The sequence below is a fragment of the Botryllus schlosseri genome, chromosome 16, assembly GCF_051294905.1.
Source record: "Botryllus schlosseri isolate E-star chromosome 16, Bs_hap1, whole genome shotgun sequence".
Classification (NCBI taxonomy): Eukaryota; Metazoa; Chordata; class Ascidiacea; order Stolidobranchia; family Styelidae; genus Botryllus; species Botryllus schlosseri.
The window spans coordinates 672,125-694,477 of record NC_137251.1 but is presented as its reverse complement, the minus strand read 5'-3'; the positions used below and the strand labels follow the sequence as shown (position 1 = coordinate 694,477).

The 22,353-nt window shown below is 38.8% G+C and overlaps 1 protein-coding gene across 4 annotated transcripts; it reads left to right on the top strand.

The window, feature by feature from the left end:
* The first annotated feature begins 2 nt into the window (after positions 1-2).
* On the top strand, positions 3-21,306 carry LOC145458435 (protein HID1-like). 4 transcript variants are annotated; one of them, XM_080336799.1, is made up of 20 exons: positions 3-145; positions 712-861; positions 1,364-1,522; positions 2,045-2,116; positions 2,181-2,237; positions 3,642-3,810; positions 4,785-4,941; positions 6,387-6,459; positions 7,516-7,761; positions 9,171-9,261; positions 9,577-9,807; positions 10,124-10,288; positions 10,480-10,532; positions 10,639-10,843; positions 11,803-11,859; positions 14,093-14,223; positions 15,157-15,228; positions 15,288-15,379; positions 15,628-15,786; positions 19,995-21,306. In XM_080336799.1, exons 1-20 carry the CDS (start codon positions 80-82, stop codon positions 20,056-20,058), a joined length of 2,469 nt encoding a protein of 822 aa, XP_080192925.1. In that variant the 5' UTR covers positions 3-79; the 3' UTR covers positions 20,059-21,306. The 4 variants fall into 4 exon arrangements, with proteins under 4 accessions (XP_080192925.1, XP_080192924.1, XP_080192928.1 ...); XM_080336798.1 differs by having other exon boundaries at positions 7,513-7,761; XM_080336802.1 differs by lacking the exon at positions 11,803-11,859 and having other exon boundaries at positions 7,513-7,761; positions 10,639-10,780.
* The last annotated feature ends 1,047 nt before the right edge of the window (positions 21,307-22,353 follow it).

Sequence of the window (22,353 nt, the reverse complement as noted above, 5' to 3'; positions counted from 1 at the left end):
TTATCATCTCATGTAATCTATGCATGCATGATTGAATTAGAGTAAGTCTCATTGGAATTGTGGTCTGCTGAATAGAGTCATGGGGAACGCGGAAAGTAAATTGAATTTTCGTAAGGCTGTTATACAACTCACAACGAAAACACAGGTGAGTAAAACGTTACCGTTATTAGATTATTTGAAATTATTCTGGTAGATCTCCCTTCAACTCATTTCGACAAAAGTGAAATCGTAAGGTCATAAATGAATCTTATAGTAGTGTGCAACTAATTTTGTGTTGTTTATAGAATATAATCTATTCATTCTGCACTATAAATACTATTTTTAAAGCCAAAATTTTATATAACAATCACTTAGCTTTTACGGGATAGAATTGAGGCAAATTTGTTTTCCATCATTTCTTCAGACAACTCAAAAATTTCATGTCATAGCCAGTTCAATTTGAAAGAAAATTTCATTTTACAATAAATCTAAAATATTTAACTCTTTGAAATTGAGACAAATTTGATGTGGAGCGTTGTTTTTTATGGGCCCAACCTAACCATTTTATCAACTAACTAATAAAATTTGAAAAAATGTTACTTTTTGAACAACCCAACTGTACTTGTACAGGCACACACTATACAGATGGCGCGACTAAATTTATTATTTGAACCAAATTTCAAAATCATTTTCTACTTACATTGTTATTTGAAACCAATAATTTATTTGAAGCCTGTGGAAGCTACCGATGACGCCTTCTGGGATCAATTTTGGAGCGAATCAGTGAGCAATATTCAAGACGTTTTCGCGCTAGTGCCAGCGGCTGAAATAAGGGCTTTGAGAGAAGAATCTCCGTCTAATCTGGCAACGTTATGTTATAAGGTGATAGCGGTGTGATTGTTATAGCTTAATTAGGGCTTTGCAATTTTAGGCATAGAGTATTTGAGTAAGAATCAATATGATATCACTGCAGTATGAATGATGTGGAAGGTTCAAATATGTATCAGATCACAAAAAATGTAATGAATGGAATATAAGAATGGAATTTTTCCTACCATGTCTATTTCATTGCACTTTGTGACAATGCTGTGGATTGATGGCGACTGCACATATATGTCGTTTCCAGTAACCCATGTGGAATTGTGCTATATGTTTCATATCGTATGATACGACCAATCGAGGTTTACAGCCTTCTATAGTGGAAAATAGTGTCGAAACTATAATTTTCGTTGGTAAATTAACTCTTCGTGGCAAGGATCGTATAATTTCAGCACTCGAGAAAAAAAATCATTCGATTCAGATTCGAATAATTGAATCAATGTGCCCTGCCATACTTATAATATAGATACAGACATCATTAATGTATGCCTCTGTAAACGTACAGGCAGTGGAAAAGCTGGTTCACGCTTCTGAAGACGGCTGTAATTCGGACAAGGCGCAGCAGATCGTTCTCAACTGCTCGAGACTGCTGACAAGATTACTGCCATATATTTTCGAAGATCCCGACTGGAGAGGCTTTTTCTGGTCGCGGCTTCCAACGCAGGTGCCTTGGAAATTGATAATTCTACTTGAGTAGCAATCCTCACTACTGTGACCATTAGGGCTGTTCAAAAATATCTTTTTTTCAAATTCCACTGGCTACTTGATAAAATTGTTAAATTGCGTAAAAAACGATAGGCTACACTTCAAATTTGGCTCAATTCAAACCTGTAGAAGCAAAGTTATTGAAGTTAAAAATTTTAGATCTGAAAAAAATATTATTTACAGTGGTTGGTTAATTGGTTTTATACTTAATAATTAATGAATTTGCCAACTTAAATACTATTTTTTCTCAGATCCAAAATTTTATTATCCAATAACTTTTACCGGTTGGAATTCAGCCAAATTTGATAACATCGTTTTTTAGACAACTAAATAATTTTATCAAGTAGCCAGTATAATTTGAAACAAAGATGTCTCTCAACCAACAGCCCTAATGACCATGACCCCTCTGCATACTTCATATCAGGAGTTGTGACTGTGAGGCCTATCGCTAACAGACATTTAGCCTACTGTTGCATTGTAGCAAGATACCTCTGAAGACGCCGAGGGAGAAACCGCAGTGCCACTGGCACAATCCTTAATCTTGGCAATTACTGTGAGTAGAATATCGTCACTGAGAGTAATTGATCACAAATGATTATCGAGTGTTTTGCTTCCAGAATTTGTTGTTCTGCCCGGATTTTACTGTGGTCGCTCAGAAGAAAAAGGGAAACCCAGTGAGTTGAACGAATACGCGACTCTAATTACAAATTGTAATGAAATATATCCTAATATTTTCGGCTGACACTCGTCAGGGGTAATCATCATCAACTAGTAGAGAATTGGAAAGAATTTTTATGACATAAAGTATAATGCAACGGAAAAGCGAAGAAATACTTTCTACAATACAAAGTTCTACTGAAATCTCTAATTGTTGCTGACAATTAGCCCTAACGGGTGCCAGCAGAAATTATTCAGGTTTATTTCAAAATGAATAGAATAATCAATTATTGAAGTTCTTTCTTGACTCTTAGTCTCTGCGAATGTGAAACCTACTGGATATACCTCGTCTATTCGCAGGATATCAAGCATATCTAACTTGAATATGAAAGGCCTGCGTTGCCTACACACTGGCATTTGATGATTGACTTATGACATTTGTCCTGTTATGCACAATGTTATTACGCGGAGAGCGATATTTATTAAAGGTGTGTATTTGTGGCAACTCCGGGCGAACCAGCGAAACTGCCTAGTGCACACCTATAGCACTCTTCAATAAGGTTATGCAATCCAACTAAATATGGTGGTTTTATGAGTGCTTTTTGTTGTTGTTTATGACCACAGGGTAGTCACACAATGCATCTGTTTCGTGCATTGTATCTAACTATGATTAGCTAACTCATGTGGCAATGCGTTGCTGCAAAATTGACTAGGCGGGAAGGCGCAAAGGCGCACGCAATGGAATTAACCTGTTTTGCTGATCTTCGATATCGTTCTTTTAAAATGCATTATTTCTGGCTCTTCATTTTAATAACCGCTAGGCCAGAAGACGAGCTCCATAGGGAAAGGATGTTATGTATTTGTATTATTTTATTTACCAATCCTCCATGACTATCCCGTTAATGCTGATGCTGAGCGCCACGTGGGGATGTCATGGATATCAGTGTTACTAATCAGGTCTTTGGTAGTCCCGGCTGGGAATTGAACCTACGACCTACTGAGCAAAAACCCGGATACATGACCTAACGTTATCTTGTCGGCCCAACGCCATAATACTTTTTAATTCTATTTGAATGTCATTTTGACATACAGTAGTGCTATGGATACCGGTGGTGCAGCGTTGGTCCCCACCGTATTTAGAAAATCATGGCTTTTTGATGAATTTGATCTTTGTAAATGACAATGCACGTTAGTAAGAAACTTCATATTTGGTGATACAATTGTTGATACAGAATTTTCTTTCCAAATCTCCACCATTTTCCGACGATAACCGCTTCAGCCGAACATATGCGGGTTTACTTCAATATGAATATATCATTCATTTGTCGAAACCTCTGCCTTGGGAATGTTGGTAAAAGTTGTGTTCTATAAAACTTAAAATTATTACTAGCTTGGCATTTCTTTTCATGTTGCTTTTCCAGGATAGAGCGGACGACCTGCAGTCCATTGACAGTTGCGAATACATCTGGGAGGCGGGGGTCGGATTTCCAAACTCACCCCCTGTCAGCTCTATCATAGACAAAAACAGAACGGAACTCCTGAAACTTCTACTGACTTGCTTTTCCGAGTCTATGTACGTCACACCGACAGGTATGAGAATACTCAATTGTGCTTGTATGATTAGGGCTGGGTTGTAATCGAGAACCTGAGTAGATGTAATGACTCGAGTCATGGCTCATTTTGTTAAAAGCAAAAAATGATTTGACTTGATCCAATTTGTGTATTGACTCCACTTGTATCCGAGTCATTTCACATGACTAGACCAAATCATATGACTCGACACATACTATATGAGTTTGTCAAAGCTTCTATATCAGGACTAATCATTGAAAAATAGGCCTGAAAACTACCCTTTCTCTGTTTGAAAAAACATAATTGGAGTTTTGAGTAAGAAAAGAGTATATTATGAATCCGAGGCCTTCGATATGACCCAAGAGCTTCACAGAAATGGGGTGAACCTGACTTGAAGTGGGTACTGCACAGCAAACACTGTGACTTGGAATTGGACTCGAGTCATAACATTGACTCGGACTCCACCCATTCACACGAAGTTGACTCGGTGAATAATTGAAAATGCCTCGAGTTAAAACTATGCAAGTCATATTGACTTGTGACTTGGATACAAACCTGCATGGGTGATTTATGAATCAAGTTGTAGGCTTCGAATTGAGCATGTATGAATAGAGGATTTGTAAAATATGTACCTTTTCTGCAACCTCAAAGAATGTAATGACACTTCTATATCACATTAGAGATAATTGGGGATTTTTCTGACCAGACCTATTTCATTGCACTTTGTGAGAATGCTATGTACTGCATGTTTCGTATGTTATGATACGATCAATCTAGGTTTACAGACTTCCACAGTGATGGAAAATAGTTTCGGAGCTATAATTCTTATTGATCAATTGACACTTTTTGGTAAGGAGCGTTTCGTTACTCTGGAAATTACCTGTCAATGCTCGACTGGAGTCATTTGAGTTGATACTTTGAGTTTTCGAATCGTAGTGCCCAGTTCTATCTGTGATAGGTGAACATCTGTAACTTTGGTTAATTTTTTGTAGCCGAATCGCTGAAGCACAATCCTTGGATTCATTGCTTCTGTTCTTCGGAAAACCGTCACGTTCTACCTCTGTTTACGTCGCTACTCAACTTGGTGTGCTCGTACGACCCAGTCGGATACGGAGTACCGTACAATCACTTGCTCTTCACGGATTCTCGGTGAGCATTCCGTACACGATTGCAGTTGATGGTCCTATTTTGAGAGGAGAATAGAAATGGGGTTTGTGAACGAGCAGAACACCTGCTTTATTTTGCTCTTGGAAAATATCCTACATTACTACTAATTTTTCAAAATATCCTACTAAAACTAGAAGTAGAGCTACTCATTTTTCAAAATCCAGTACTGTACTCGGACGCCGAACGCTAATTTTCCTTAGGCATGCGAGTTCGATGACGTCACAAAGGAATGACGTCATGATCCGACGGAATTGATAATTAGGGATGATATAGCATCAATTCATGAGAGTTAAGTGCCTGCATAAATGCCGATTATGCAATATCTTCGTGTTAACAAACTTGCGCGTATGATAAGCTTGTCAACGAGTTCGGAAGTGCTGTCAATTAGCGAGTTCCTGATCGCTAGCGAACAATTAAATACGCCGCTTATCAACGCGTATTACGTAACCTCGGTGACGATTTGCGCAAGGCAAAATGTCAGAGTTGTTATGGAATCTGGTCTATAATGGCACGGACTTCAGGTTGTTCAAACCTTTCTCGTCTTTTACAACTCAAGCCTTGACAGTTGACACACATCTTCTGATGGTTATGTTTAGGTATTAGCGGAATTCACTCACGCATGCACGGCGCACTCACAATCGCACCTGTCTGTGGACATTCGATGTTATTCAGGTCAGCGATGTCGCTCTTTAGTTACAATCGCTAACCAACAAACACCTAACGGCATTGTCACCAAGCCATCGAGAGATTGGAACTAACGCATGGTAGGCTCGAGAGATGGGAGCCAACGCATGCTCGGCTCTAGACGTGATAGTTGGCCAGCGATGATATCTTTCGTACCAGGCCTGTTGCAGATGCGATTGTGTAGGCAAGCGATAATATCGTGCGCGCTAATGCAGATGCGATAGTGCAGGCAGCGATGGCACCGGGCCTACTGCTGATGTGATTTCATGCTCAAGCAAGTGAAACTAGGCTTGTCGGAGACACGATAAAGCAGGCAAGCGTCCCAAACGATGATTGCCGAGCGCACGGCAATCAATGACACAATTTCGCGATCATCTCAACGGGAGATCGGGAGATCGCGTCGCGTTACATTGTGCACAGACAAATCTCGTTAATTGGCAACGCGCTTGTAGCTAATTGGCCGCGCGCAACGGGTTACCTCACTCACATAAGAGGTAGCAGGTAATGTCGTAAACGGAAATACATTACGATTCGTTCTAAATAACACAATCGGGGTTTATGCCGATTCATGCCAAACCGAATTCTAGGCATGCCGCATGCCTAAAAAAATGTCTAGGCATGCCCAGGTTCGGCGCCTATGCTCGGACTACCAAAAAACAGAAAGTAGTTGACCGTCAACCAGATTGTTAGTTTGTATACGTCTGTTTGATTCGTGGCCTAAACTAGCATCTGCACCTTTTCAGGGAACCGCTCGTTGAAATCGCCTGTCAGATTCTGATTGTGACGCTGGATCACGGCACAGCGGTTCAAGACGATGTATGTTGGTTTGGTGGTGCTTCTTTTGTATTTAAACTGGCTATAGCCTATGTATTGCGACACAATATGAATATAAAATCAAGGATCAGATGGTTTTATCGTGATGTACTTTTTTAGATCGTACACAAACTCCTTAAGTTGGCACAATCTAGTTAGGCGTATTTAGATAAAGTTAACCCAATTTCATCAGTGTGGCTTGGAGTTGGCTTTTATCAAAATACGCAAACCTAATTTGTGCCCACAGAAGTAGTTTGTGTATAATAAAAAAATGTTTGCTTCGATTACGCGGATCTTCATGCCGTTTACATCATTTGGTGGTGCGATTGTTGATATACGATGTACATTTAAATCCTCTGCTAGTCGCTAAGTGTCATTAAGCCCATTCACATGGCCGTTTGGGTCAGCTTCGAAGCTGACTCGTCAATCCGATTCTCTCGTTTTTGAAATAGAGAAAAAGGCAGACGGCTTCAATCCGTCTTGAGCTCAATCCGTTCCGCAGAGTCGCTTGGAGACGACTTGAACAGTACCGGTACTTGAAAACAAATCCAGACTACAGCAACATACCAACATTTCATGTTCATATTTCACGAAACCGGCACGTATTTCAAATGGGTGAATATGAAAGCTCTATCAGTACATGATACTGCTTTTATAATATGCACATGGTCTCATTTGTTCAGCGTCACAAGTTATGAAGCGAGTACAGCCAACAATATAACTTGCCCAACTCACTATCAGAAAGACTCTATATACACGGTGTATTTGGTCCTTCTAGAATTGTGTTAAAGTATTTCTGCCGTAGCCCGTAGCGTATTCCCGAGCTGAATCCCAAAGTGCTGTATATCACTCGAGCTGCGATTAACTTGACCATGTAAACTCGATCACTATGGCAAGCCGTCCAAGACTCCTTGGCTCCAAGACGACTTGGCTTCAAGACGACTTGACCATGTAAATGGGCTTACTGTGTCAGACTCGAATATTCTGGTTTATTTCAATATCAATATATTATTCAATTTTACGTTGAAGTCTTGTCAAATATTTCCTCGTTACCAGAAGTCCTCTGATGTAACGGAATCGGACATTACGCCTGCAGCTTCACCCGCCCACGCGGAGAACGACAATTTCTTCGTAAATTATCTCTCCCGCATTCATCGAGACGAGGATTTCGCTCTCATATTGAAAGGCGTGAGCCGACTTTTGAACAACCCTCTGCAGCAGACGTACTTGCCGGGTTCTGCGAAAAGAATAGGGTTCCATCAGGAACTACTGGTTCTGTTTTGGAAAATCTGTGACATCAACAAGGTGGGTGACAGGATTTCGTGACGATAATGTTGAGAAATATCGAAATGTAGATAATGTCAAGTCGATACCTCACTTTGAGAGAAAGATCAGTATCAGTTGTCAGAGGGAATCAGATAACTTAAATCTTCGACTGGCAGGCTGGAAATATTGTGCAGATGCAACCTTTCTAGCTTATTGCATGCCCAAGCATAGTGATGATGACTGTTGAGCTGAAGTTTTGGAAATATTCCTCGTATTCACTATATTCTGATCTTTTGAATATCCACTGAATATGTTGAGGTTATCGGTGAAGGTGCCAGTTATGGGGACAGGGACCTACGGTGAACGCTGAAAATGTATCAAAATTAGGACGCAATTCACAAATAAGGACAGTTTTACAGTTCTAGTGTCAACATCGGCCTATTACAGAGCTACCTTTACAACTGTTGATATTTGAATTCGAGAGCATGTTGAATCAAAATGTTCTTGCTACATGCGACGACATCCTTATTTCCTCGAATTACGATTACGAGCAGATAAGCTATGGGGAGTCACAATTGATTTGACAGAATTGGTCTTGTTTTCTATCAAAAAATCTGTTGCATTATATCAGTTTTATCTGGCGTGCGACCTATGTTATTGAATTAATCTATTTGTCGATATCACGGTTAAAATGAGTTGATGTTGGTAATCTTACTCAGCTCCACGGGCGATAACCAAGGCACGCTGTTATGGCTGGGCCGGATCAGTTTTTGTGCAAAAATATGTCACCCGGTCGAAATTTCATGCTGGTGACGTCATATCTTGTGATACGATTGTTGATATACAATGTTCTTTCCAATTCCCTACTAGTTGCTGACGATTACCCCTGACGAGTGTCAGCCGAAAATATTCGCGTTCAGTTCAATATGAATATACTATTCAATTGTACATTCACGGTTGCTAATTCTATTATAATAATATTGATAGGATTTCCCACTGTAAATGCTACTGTAAATACTATCCAAATTTTTTACTCTAAGAAAATTCCTGGGAAATTCTATCATCGTAAATACTATTTTTTGAAATCCAGATTGTCTATTCTCAGAAAATTCCAGGGAAATTCTATCATTTAACTATGCTACCCCAATTGCTTCGCTATTACAAGTTTGAATTGGCCAAATCATTATGCATCTTTTGAGACAACCAAACAATTTAATGCGGCAGCCAAATTTAATGTTCAGCATGTTTTTTGACCATGCTAACAATTCTATCAAGTAGCCAGTAAAATTTGAAAAAGAAAAGTTATTTTTAACAGGCCAACCGTATAAATCATTCCCTGCCTTATTGTTAAACTTTGCAACCAATTCAAAATATTGCTGTTGCTAGATGAGCCGGCAACCTAACATATCAATACCGATCAAATGCTACTTGAAACGTTTTTTTTTCAGAAATTCTTATTCTACGTACTGAAAAGCAGCGATGTTCTCGACATTCTTGTGCCGATTCTCTACCATTTGAACGATGCCCGAGCGGATCAAGGTAAGTTGAGTATGGACGTTTTTCGGAGAAGACCCCATTTCAGTTTGTTTCCAGAAGTTATGTTTTTCGAATAATTCCACTTCTAACTGAAAATCTTCTTGGCAAAACTGAATTTCACATATATTATGGCATTGCTTGTTGTCTCTGTACGATCGCCTGACTCTAAAAGCTATAGAGGACGAATCGCTAGGAAGGAGGACATTTGGCCGTCCTCTGAGGACATTTTCGATTTCTTGAAAAAGAGGACAAATACTCGTAAAGGGGACATATAGTAATTACTACCATGTAATCTGACCACCATCTGTTTATTGACAGCTCGCGTGGGTTTGATGCACATCGGGGTCTTCATTCTGCTGTTGCTGAGCGGCGAGAGGAATTTCGGGGTGCGACTGAACAAGCCGTTCTCTGCGAGCGCGCCGACGGACGTGCCAGCGTTTTCCGGGACACACGCGGACTTCTTGATACTTGTTTTTCATCGCATTATCACGGCGGGACATCAGAGATTGCAGCCTCTCTACGATTGCTTGCTGACCATTGTCGTCAACGGTGGGTTTTGTGTGATTTTTTCAAAGTTCGGTACTCAACTAGAACTACTGGATTTTCAAAATACGCAACTGGAACTACAACTAGAACTAATCACTTTTCATTAAAACTAGAATTAGAGCTAACGGTATTCAGTTTTCAAAATACGGAATTATCAAAAAAACTGGAATTACTGGATTTTCAAAATGCAAAGATAGAACTAATCTCTTCACTTTTCAGAAGTCGGAACTAGATTTATGTAGTTGTCCAAGTCTGATGTGGTCATCAGCTACATTTTGTATACATCGTGTTGATTTATAAGGTAATTTGTGTTTTTCAGTGTCGCCCTACCTCAAATCATTGTCTATGGTGGCCGCCACCAAACTGTTGCATTTGCTCGAAGCGTTCAGCACGCCGTGGTTTCTATTTTCTTCGCAACACAATCACCATCTCGTGTTCTTTCTGCTCGAGGTCTTCAACAACATTATACAATATCAATTTGACGGTGAGTGGAACAATCTAAGGTCCCAAGTTGATTTAACGTCATCAAAGTTATGCTCGCGTATATGACATGGAAATATTTGATATTTGTGGGTAATGACGCTACTAGAATTCCCTACGGATAAGTCGCATTTTGCCCAGACAAAGCCAATATTATTGCATTTATGGTTACCCAACTTTTTTGTTGCCCTGCAGGAAACTCAAATCTGGTGTACAGCATCATACGGAAGAGGCAAATATTCCATCAGGTACGAAATCTACTAGTTATATACTAAGTTATATTATCAAAAAATGAATGGCCCAGGCTGCTAAAAAATAATTTATCTGATAAAAGCATGCTTTGCTTCTTTCCAGCTGGCCAACCTTCCCGTGGACGAGGCGTCCTTGACCAAAGGCAAATCGAGAAAGAAGTCTCAACAGTCCCAGCCGTCTAGCCCGCCCTCCGGACCGGGTACGGAGGCGGAGGTGCCGGCCCACGAAGTGACGACGGCGAGCGGTAATGTCCCGGCAGAAAATATCACTGCCGGCATGTTGAGTGCAACACTGGCGACCACACCTGGTGAGCATGCCCAGGTTTATCGAACGCAGGACTCGAAATGAGTATGGTCATTGGTAGATCCTGGAGATATCAAGACGATAGCACAGTTTGCAAAGAAATATCGACTTCACAACATGGTAGTAGGGATTCAGATAAGTAGAATCTGCGGCTGTTAGACTTGGAATATTCATCTATTTCTTATAGCTTGCAGTAGATATCGCTGATACTCATCTTGAAGCAGAAATAACAGAGTGTTACCATAAGTACCATAAGTAAAATATCGGACAAGAAAACGGGTAATTTGAAATATTTAACGGGAGATACCGATGTTGATTAAAAAAAAGGTTATTTTTCCAACTCGACTCCCGAAAGACCCACTCGAACGTCCAGATTCCACATTCTGCGTCATTTATGCCGTTTTTCAGTTGTGCCTGTCTAGTGTCCAATCAGCTGGCTGTCGAAGCTATAAAGGAGGACGGATTGCCAAAAAGGCGAACATTTGGGCGCCCTCGGGCGACATTTTCGATATCTTGAAAAAAGGAAGACAAATCCTAATAAGAGGAGGACGTATGGTAACCCTCAAGTACAAGTAGAAGTAGATATTTTCAAGTAGGTATTTAAGTGCTATTTTCAGCGTTTAGAAGTATTAGTAGTCTAAAATCCTAACCAGTACAACTAAGCTTCGCCAGCTTAAGTACTCGACTTTCCTCAGCGGAAAATAGTATCAAACTATGATCCTAGTTGTTGAATTACCCCTTAGTGGCCAGGAACGTATAATTTTAGTACTCGGAAAAATCATTACTTACTCGACTTGATTCATTTGAATGAATACTTGATTTAGATTCGAGTATCTGAAACATTGTTCCAAGCCCTTGTCGTTTCATTTCGAGTCCTGCCGGGAATTTTGTTTTTAGTCAAAATAACATTGCCTGCTCTAACCATCTTCTAACCGGCTTGATTCGGTAATTTTTCATGCGCAGCGCTTCATGACTACACGGTAGGCGCGGCTGGTCAGGACGAAATTTCAGACAGTGAAGGTCACGCGTCGTAGCGTACGCCAGAATAGTGGCTGGTGTTTTGTCGATGTGATTTAGATGAAGCAGTAACCTTTTGATCAATGTCGTGTCGTCTGTTAGAAAGTTGTATTTTATGTCTGCTGCTTCTAATTGCTAGCGAGTACAGACTTGTACAAGGTACTGGTTTTTGAAAATGCGGAATTAAAACTAGAACTACTCACTTTTAAAACTCAGAACTAGGACAACTTCCTTTTCAAAATGTGCAAAAAGAAACGGAACTACTTTAATTTCTAAACTCGCAACTAGAACTGCTCACTTTTCGAAACAAGAAAATAGAACTAGAGATACTTGCTTCATAATGCGCAACTAGGACTAAAACTAGTAGTTACTAACTTTTAAAACTCGCAACTGGAACTGCTTACTTTTTAAAACTTGTAAATAGAACTAGAACTACTCATTTCAAAATGCGCAACTAGGACTAAAACTAGTAGTTACTAACTTTTAAAACTGGAACTGCTTACTTTTTACTACTCGCAACTACGGTAGAACTACTCCCTTCTCAAAATGCGCAACTAGAACCTGAACTACTGACTTTTTCACAATCTGCAACCAGACCTAAAACTAGAAGTACTCAAAAAAACTGGTAGTACTTGACCGTCAGCTAGCTACATTGGTAGTTTGTACAAGTCTGCAAGTATAGTTTTGGAGAGATGTAGCTGTGAAGTTACGAAGGAAGATTGATACAATTTGTTTCATCCGTAACCCTTGTTTTGTAGGAAATTTTTAACTGTATTTTGTGTTGAAATGCATGAATTTGATCAATTCCTCAATGCTACACAGCCTGGTGACCTTTGTTCATGATCGCTATCAATCAATAGACATTATTAGGTGTGCAATTGAATTTCAATCTGAAGGTTGAATTTGATTGTGTTACTGCTCAAATATTCTTGTGTTCTGTGTGGTGTGAAATTGCAACGACATCTATTTTTGTTAATTCAGAGTGTGAATCTTATTATGTTACATTGACTGTGCAGTGTGCAATCACAATATTGTGTTGCAAGACATTTTCTGAATGTAACTAGATCCCAGGGTTGTAACCAAGTCGCAAGGTTCCGAGGCACAAGTCCATTTGATTTTAATACTCTTGACTCGAGTCAAGTGGAGTCATTTTCAATTCAGCACCGACTCAAGTCTGAGTCCAAGTCATAGTGTTAAGACTCGAGTCCGATTCCAAGACATCGTGTTTAATGTTCAGTATTGAGTCAAGGTCGGGTTCAACTCGCTTCTGTGAAACTTTTTGGTGGAATCGAAGGCCTCGGATTCATAATGTACTCATTTTTCTCACTCTAAACATGTTTTTTCATACAGATCATAGTTTCTGGGCCAATGTTGAAGCAGAAAATAGTGATTTGTTGCTATAAAACTGATATGATATAGTTCATTTCGATTGCCCTGTGTTGTGAAATTAGTAGCATTACTATATCTAATTTGATTACGGTACTCGGGCGTTGTGTTGAAATCTGATTATGTTCTCTTTCTGTGAGATAGGAACATGAATGCTAATAACCAACCATGACTAAGTAATAGGGGTATTTAAAAATACTTTTATCTTCAAATTTTACTGACTGTTCGGTAAAATTGTTAGGTTGGCTAAAATAATGCAGCACGCCAAATTTGGCTCAATTCCAACCTCTAGAAGCGAAGTTACTAGAGATCAAAAATTTTGAAATTTATTAAAAAAAAAAACTGGAAAGAATATTACTGGGAACTCTATGAAATTATCAAGTTGTCTATAAAAACGATGCATAGCAAATTTGCCTCAATTACAGCCAGCAGAAACAGGCAAATCCATTAATTAGTAAATATAGCACTACACGATGTAAATACTATTATTGCAGTTCCAAAATTTTGAACACCAACTACAGGTTGGAATTGAACCATTATTTGCTATGAATCTTTTTACTAGGCAACTTAGCAATATCATGTAAAATTTGAAAAATGTTCCTATCTTTTAATGAATTTGAAATTTCCTGATCGATTAGCTTTGCTTCTGCAGCTTGGAATTGAGTCAAATTTGATGTAGTACAGCATTTTTTAACGTATAGTCGGTAAAATTTGAAGAGAAATGTTAACGAGTATCCGTATATCTGTGAAGTGAAATTTTCAAATAGCTAGTCGTGTCTATTGTCTTGAAATATGATGGTAGGCTATGCTGTGCCACTTTAGCAATTTACGAAAGATTCTTTCTATGCAGACATCAGCACTATGACGTCGAAAACGCAGACCAATACAAAAGCGGAGAGTGAAGCTGCCGAACAGAAGAAACAAGAAGCCGCTAAGGAGAAGGCTCCTGCTGCGGATACCAACAACGTGCAGGGAGTGTCAGTGAGTGTTGCAACTTACCATAGTTGGACGACTGGGAAATTTTCAGCTTTTATAAATTGAATTAAAATTAGAACTATAACACAGCTTTTTGAAAATGAGATTAAAATAGAAGTATAGCTACCCAATTTTTCCAAATTAGGCTAGAATTAGAATTATAGCTGCGTTTTTTTTCTGAATTAGATTAGAATTGCTGAATCTACGAAAGCGTGGCAATTGGATCAAGTTCAGTGCATATCAAATCAGGTTTTTGTTTTGTAAGCTTGAAAATGGCAAATGTCTGTACACCGAAAAAATGGTCGAATAGTACCTAGTTACCTTAGGGTTACCATATTTTGGAATAGCGAAAGGAGGACACTTTTTCAACATTTTCAGACTTAGAATACTGGGATAAAATCCGGAAAAAATGGTAAATTTTCCACGACATTGTGGTTGGTTGACTAAAAAAAGGTCGTCACCTTCGTTCGAACCACGAATCTCCTATTTAACGTCATTTATGCCCATTTTCAATCGAATCTAACCACTATCTTAGCTCTAAAAGCTGTAAAGGAGGACGAATTGCCAAAAAGGTAAGGACATTTAGGCGTCCACAGAGGACAATTTCAAAAACCTGAAAAGGAGGACATATGGTAACCCTGAGCTATCTTTAATATGATGTAGAGCTGGCATTATATTCTTTGGAGTCACGTACTTCCCACATCATTCATACTGTTGTATGAGCTATGCTATGCTATACTAATATTCGATTCAGAATTGAATCAGTCAGATACTCTATTTTGCCCAGCCCTACCTGATCCTAACCCTTTCCCAGTAATAAATCGAATTCACTAAAAAGTGCCGTGAAAATTAAAGGAATATTCAACGTTGAAATCGCGCTGATCCCACCGTAACCTTCAGAAGCAAGGAATATCATTTGAAAATGCATTTTTTTCATAGAAATCGTTCGAAAGCATTTCGTTGAAGTCCAAAGCTGCTGTCGGAGCCGGCTGGGCTTGCACGTCTGAATGGGTGAGTTACTATTTACAATTCGTTTGTGGCAGATTCTGAGAGTCGCCGTGTGCCCATAGGTTCGATCGTGGAAGAACAAGCTGCCGTTGCAGACGATCATGAGGATGCTTCAGGTTTTAGTTCCGCAAGTCGAGAAGATCTGCATCGATAAGTGAGTGCTGTTGTAGATAATGCCTCGATCCTAAAATATCTCCAAACTTCAATTAGGAAGAGCTTCTTGGAGGCACAGAACTTCAATATACAGCTGAATAGTATGTTGATATTCAAATGAACCTGAATATTTCCGGTGGACATTCGTCAATGGTAATCGACAGCGACTAGTAGAGAATTGAAAAAAACACATTGTATATCAACAATCGACATTTTGCAAGTGTGACAGATGGTATAAAACGTTTGCAGAAACCTGACAGATGAATCCGAGATCCTGAAATTTCTTCAACACGGAACTCTGGTCGGATTGCTGCCCGTTCCGCATCCGATACTGATCAGAAAATATCAGGCCAATTCCGGGACGACAACTTGGTTTCGCACTTACATGTGGGGCGTCATTTATCTGAGGTGAGATGGGTTGTTTTTATTAGAGCCAGACTGATGTCGGATTCTTGAGTCGATACCGGTCACTAGCGCCTTCACCAATAACCACGATATACTCAGCCGATATTTAAAAGATATGGCGTCTAGCTGGAAGCGCATTTCCAAAACGTCATAGCATTTATGTGAATAATTACACTTGGATATGAAAAGCTTCTTGGAGGTACAGAACTTCAATATACAATTGAATAGTGTATTCATATTGAAATAAACCCGAATATTTTGGGCTGACACTTGCCAGGGGTAATCGTCAGCAACTGGTAGAGAATTGGAAAGAACATTGTATATCAACAATCGCATCACAAAATGTGACGTCACCAGCATGAAAGAGAGAGCATTCAATATACATCCTAAAAGTAGTTTCATGCTGGTGATGTCATATTTTGTGATGCGATTGTTGATATACAATGTTCTTTCAGATTCTCTACTAGTTGCTGACGATGACCCCTGACGAGTGTCAGCTGAAAATATTCGGGTTTATTTCAATATCAATATGCTATTCAATCCTTTCTTATTCAGAATTGAATTCCTTTTCCTTGTTTTTGCAAATTCACTAATTCTAGTTGTAGTCTAATTCAGGAAAAGCCGTGTACCTATAATCCTAAAGAGAAGAAAATTTGGAAATGCATTTTCCAATTGTCCAAATATGCCTGGGTAATTCCAGCCCAAATCAACGGAATTTTTTTCAAAAGATAACCCTATGGTCATGGATTTTCTTCAAATCGCACACAAAGGGAGACATTGATCGCCTGATCAAAAAAAACTTGATTTTATCAAAATCGGACAAGCCTTCGAGATTTTATCGCAATAAAAAAAATATCACTTTTTGCGTTCGTTGAACCATGTCAAAATGGCCTTTCTGAACAACTTATTTTGCAGTTATGTTTACACATAATGGGCTTGAGTTTTCGCGGGTGAATCAATGTTTTTGTGACCTCTGTTAACTGAACTTTAAATGTAAATAATAATTTGCTGGATATTCCAAAAGGTTATGGGTCAAATGAGCAGTGACAGTTAAACCCCCCAAGAAATCAGTCATGCGTGACACAATTTTCCGGGTCGAATTGTGATAAAAGGTACACTCCAAATTTATTGAGTAAGGTATCATATGAAAGCTGAGAATAAATACAATGCGGTAAAAGGAATCCCAATAGTGATTTCAAGGATATAAGCAGTTTTATAGCCTGAAAACTATGATCATGCTATTTCCCCTGTGTCTAAAGGTATTTTGGGTGGTATAATTTATACAGCTGCTTGGTTTTCGATAGGTTACGACCATTACTTGATTAAGTATATGTATTAGCTAGTACTATCCATTTCATTGCATGGTGCAAGTGATATCAGACATTTAATCATACTATTATTCAGTCAAAAATATGAATACAGAGACAGCCGACTGAGTGCCTAGTTCTATACTTTACATAACATTTCACTCTGACATCTCTGAGTAACTAATATAGGATAGACAGTCATGGTAAAATGATCAGTAAAAGGACAACCTTCGTGCTACACTCGGCACTTTTTATGACCTAGTACAGTGGTTCTCGACCTTTGTCTTCGCGGACCCCTTTTGGGCAGTCACAGACCCGGGGACCATCTCAAGTTTTAGTACAAATTTATCTCAATTATCCTGCAACAGTAATCTGTCTTGTGCAAATAACAATTGTACGCTAGTGATAAACACCAACAAAATGACTTGTCCTGAAAACAACATTTTACTATATGTAGAAATTGGGTACACTTTTATCATTTCAAAGCAAAGTCTGCAGCTGAATTTCTTGAAATACGTGGTCGTGTCTTGAAAATCCGTGCCTTTGATTTGATAAAAAGATAGGAGTTGGCGGAGGTAATATAATTATGTGTAACGCTTCCTACTACACCTTTCGGTATATAATCGCAGCATATATGGCACCAAAGGAAAAAATGGATTTCGTGACGAGGTTTCAATTTTAAACGACTCTTCACTAATTTGCTGCCTGACAACCTCAAATCCAAAATGTTTCGAAACCTGATTGACCCCCCGAATATGCTTCGCGGACCCCCGGTTGAGAACCACTGACCTAGTAGTTGAAGTATTGTTGTCATCACAATATTTGGGGATATTCTCAAAAATATTTTCTCAAGCAGAGAACTGTTCATACACTTACAAAGAATAACTCCGATGAAACCAAATCATATGTGCCTAGTGTAGTTATCAAAATTATATTTTTCAACCATATTATCGCCTCAACAATCGGTCAAATTTCATACAGGTAAATTACATAGCATACTGGTAGAGCAATCATTCTCTCATTTGGCCAGTCAACACTTGCAAAACATCAAAATTTGGAAATTCATTTCACAGAATTCTGAAAACGCCCAACGAGCAAGTTTACTCAAATCTGTTCACAGATTTTCAATAAAATTCTTTCGGAAACAGCTACATTTCCTGTACAACACCAGGGTTGTCACCAAGTCACAAGCTTCCGAATCACTAGTCACTCTCACTTTTATAGTTTTGACTCGAGTCGAGTCATTTTCAATTCCCACCGTGCCAGGTAGCCCGAGTTTCAAGTCAGTGAGTAGAGGGTTGATGACTCGAGTCCGACTTGATTTCAATCCGGTTCAACCTACTTTTCCCAACTCTGCTAAAGTGATATAAAATGGCTCGGATTCATAATATTGTAATTTTCCTCAGTTCTAACATTTTCTAGCCCTATTTTCCAAGTATCAAGACTGGTAGACGAAATACCAATAATGTGGTGAATTTACAATTCTTCAAAGTTACAATGAATTGTCTTTCTTGGCCGTCCTAGTCTCGAGTCATGAATAATGACTCGAATACAAGTCGAGTCAATACACAAATTGACTTGAGTCAGGTCATTTTAAACGTTTAAAAAATGACTCGAGTCAAGTTGAGTGACTATAGTCATTACAACCCTGTAGAGCACTTCCGTTGTTACACGAATTCTTAGCTTATCACTTGCAGGTACGCTGATATTTTTTGTTAATTTGAATAGATCACAAGATTTCAGTTGCAGTTTTGTAGCTTTGTGATGATAACATGTGGTTTGTAGTTGATGCTTGTCTCTGTTGATCAAGCTTATAATATATAAAGTATTGCTGCAAATGTTATCCTGACATTCTTCTTTACTACATTATTAGTCAGAATGCCTACACACCAAAAGGATTAAAATATGTAATGATATAGTTCTCATTGAAAAGTTCACATAAGTATTCCATCCTTATGCCGGGTCAGAGTCTTCAAATCCCATGTTTTTAAATCACAGATGTGACATTGAGCTTTCAAGTTTGCAAGATAAATCTTTGCCACTTACAAAGAATAACTCCTATGGAACCAAATCATATGTGCCTGGTGTAGTTATCCAAATTATATTTTTCAACCATGCACAGCTGCTATACCGCCAGACTGTTTGAAGATTTCATTTATAGAAATGATGGTATGTAGCTAAATAATCTATGCACGACTCACTTTATATTCCTGCTTTTTATATTTCATATTTTAGTAAGCCCTGCCCCAAGCTATTTAATATGCTTAATGAAGCATTAATCAATCATACATGTCAAGAATGTGTATAAAATATATAACCAAAAATACCTTTGGACACACGCAAAATACCTGAATATAGTTTTCTTGCTATAAGGCAGCTTATATCCTTGAAATCACTAGTGGCATTGCTTTTATTGGACAGTGCTCATTCTTAGCTTTCATATGACACCTTACTCAATAAATTTGAAGTATACCTTTTTTCACAATTCAGCCTGGAAAAATTCATCACGCATGACTGATTTTACTTCTGCCCCACCTTTAGCCCCCCTTTATGTTATTATCATATTAAAAATATTCAAAATGAGTGTTAGGCTATGTACTTTCTGAAAATGTACTCCATTCAAAGCCACAGAAAAAGACTAATTTACATTAAAATTCCAAAGTTCATGTTCCAAAAATCATACCTTTTCACGGTTGACTGGGCACAAAAAGTGCTCTTTTTCAAATCCCCATAAATTCTAAACCGCTGAATCGATTTCCGCAAAATAACTTTTGTTCAGTTTGAAATATGTCTACGTTGCTGGGGAATTGCATTTGATGTTTATTTTGAAACACGTGGTTATCTGCATCAGTTGATTTGGGCTGGAATTACCCGCCTTTTAGTTCAAGAATGCTTCACTTACAGAAACGTGGATCCGCCGGTTTGGTATGACACGGACGTGAAGCTATTTGAGATACAGCGAGTTTGAATTGGTCGTGGCGAAAGAGCCTCCAATTATGCATTGCGATTCCCAGTCTCACATACTGTCTTTCTTCAAATCGCAATATTGACTGTGAGATGATGCTGATTGCTGACCGACGTGTTTTCGTTCCATTTTCTATTATTGTGTAAATTCTCAACAGTCAAGAACACACTGTGGTCGCGTTGATTGGTCATATCGCAGCATAGGACACATGTGGTGCGAAGCTACAAGTCGTGATCATTAGGGCAAGTTTTTGCAACTTTGTTTTACAGCTTCCGGCAGCTTCCTAAATACTCATAAGATATGTAGAATGCTGATTTAAGCGGTTTGAAGGAATCTTATAGTGCAACTTTTTTCCATTATTTTCATGCAACATTTTGCAACTTTTTCGATTTTTCATGATGGTATTTTTGATTTTGGTGAAATACACGGCCAAAGTCGACTGAAACACCGTAAATCAGCACCGAAGTAACGCTTTTACGGGTATTTCGGGAGCTGAGCCGGAAAATTGAGTTTTTTTTTTGTTTTTTTCAGTCAACCGAGCAAAATGTGGTCTTAGAGTGCCTCTTTTGTCAAAAATAACTGCAACTTTCCACGGATTTAACTGCAAAACTTGCCCTAGTGGTCATCCAACAGCATTGTCACAAAGTGCAATGAAATATGTATGGTTGAAAAGATACAAAATCATTTTTAGAGTGATGTTTAGCATTCGGAATCGAATCACTCGGCTACTCGATTACCCCGTCCTAGTGATAATGGACTTTTGCAGCATCATAAATGAACTAGAGCCTTCTATCCAAACGTCAGCATAATCTTACTACAGGAATGACAATCTCTGCTTTTTTATTTTAAATATTTATTTTATCGATGTTTTGTCAACCACGTCACGTTTAATGGTTCCGTCGTGTCAATTTCGTAGAATAGTGTATCTGTTAAGCCGTTAGCAATTTCTTAATTCCGTCGAGACCTGTAGTTGTAGTTCGATGTCTGCCGTTTAGTGAGGATGTTATCTTTGTAAATTCGTATGGCAAGACACAATATGTTAATCTGCTGTTATATATTGTAGTCTCTCTCGTCTGCCGTGTATGAATCGTGATTTGTGATCGTTTGTGGGCGATCCGTTCCGTTAATCGGCAATATTTATTAGCACTGCTACACTCTATCATTTTGCACGCTAATCAATTGCTGTTTTTCACCGTGTATTTGGTCGATAGAATTTATTATGAGCTATAAATATAGAATAGGATTGTGCGATTTGAAGTGTGGTTTCATCGAATTTCACCAGCAGTACAGTCCAGATGCAAGGTTTGTATCAGTTCATAAGTTTGACACCAGACTCGTCCCACCACCATAGTCGTGGAGTCTTGAAGACGCCACCTCCATCAGCTCTACCGGAGAATCTGATCACGTGGGATGAAGTAGGATAAGAAAGATATGCAACTACAACCAATATCGAAAAAATTCAGCGCAACTGGGAAACGCACACAACACACGCGGCCGTAGTTTGATAACAATGAAGGCTTACTAGTAACCGAAGAGGAGTCCGGTGGCTCCGCAGAAATCAGGCGACATCAACGTTTTGGGGGGATCTGACGAAATGCTGTTTCGGTCCTGGCTACAGAATGTTACCAGCAGAGGTGGTCAAAGTAGTCAAGAAAGCTACTCAAGTAGAAGTAGAAGTAGCGACGAAAAAATCTACTCAAGTACGAGTAGAAGTACTTCTTTCATGAGCAACCTAAAACTACTTGAAGTAGAAGTAGAATTGGCTGACTTTAAAAGTACTCAAGTAAGTAAGTAGTTGTGAAAACGATCCTAATTCGTTCACGTGGATTGCAAAAAGGTGCAAATTGAGCTATGCGGAAGGTGACGAGCTTGATTCATATTGATGCATACCAGCAGGTATCCCATTTTCGATAGCATAAGCTTTCGTCCACATCATGGGATGAAAATGATAGTATTGATATGGAAATGCGATACTAATCCTCTGTTTACTCAAAGAGTACGTTTTTAGAAAATATCATGGTATTGCGCACTCTCCCATATTACGAGGCCTGTACTTTAGTCGAAGAGCAATACGGAGATGTTGTGTTGGATACGGTGTAAACACTTTGTGCGATTAGTAAACGTTAATAAAAATATGGTGGACCGTAAAAATGCTATATTCTGTAGCTTTATTTCTGGAAATTGAAGGCTTTACTACACTTGCTTTTATACTTCAACATGCAGGTTATCGAGACAAAAGAACTGATGTTAATTAGAAATCAAAATATATGGTATTGGGTATTGAAAGTGAAATATTAA

Excerpts from the sequence above, each read along its gene's own strand:
- LOC145458435 (XM_080336798.1), top strand. The coding sequence starts at position 80 with ATGGGGAACGCGGAAAGTAAATTGAATTTTCGTAAGGCTGTTATACAA. Across the intron at positions 7,762-9,170 it reads AAATCTGTGACATCAACAAG|AAATTCTTATTCTACGTACT; the intron begins GTGGGTGACAGG and ends TTTTTTTTTCAG. Across the intron at positions 10,844-11,802 it reads AACACTGGCGACCACACCTG|CGCTTCATGACTACACGGTA; the intron begins GTGAGCATGCCC and ends TTTCATGCGCAG.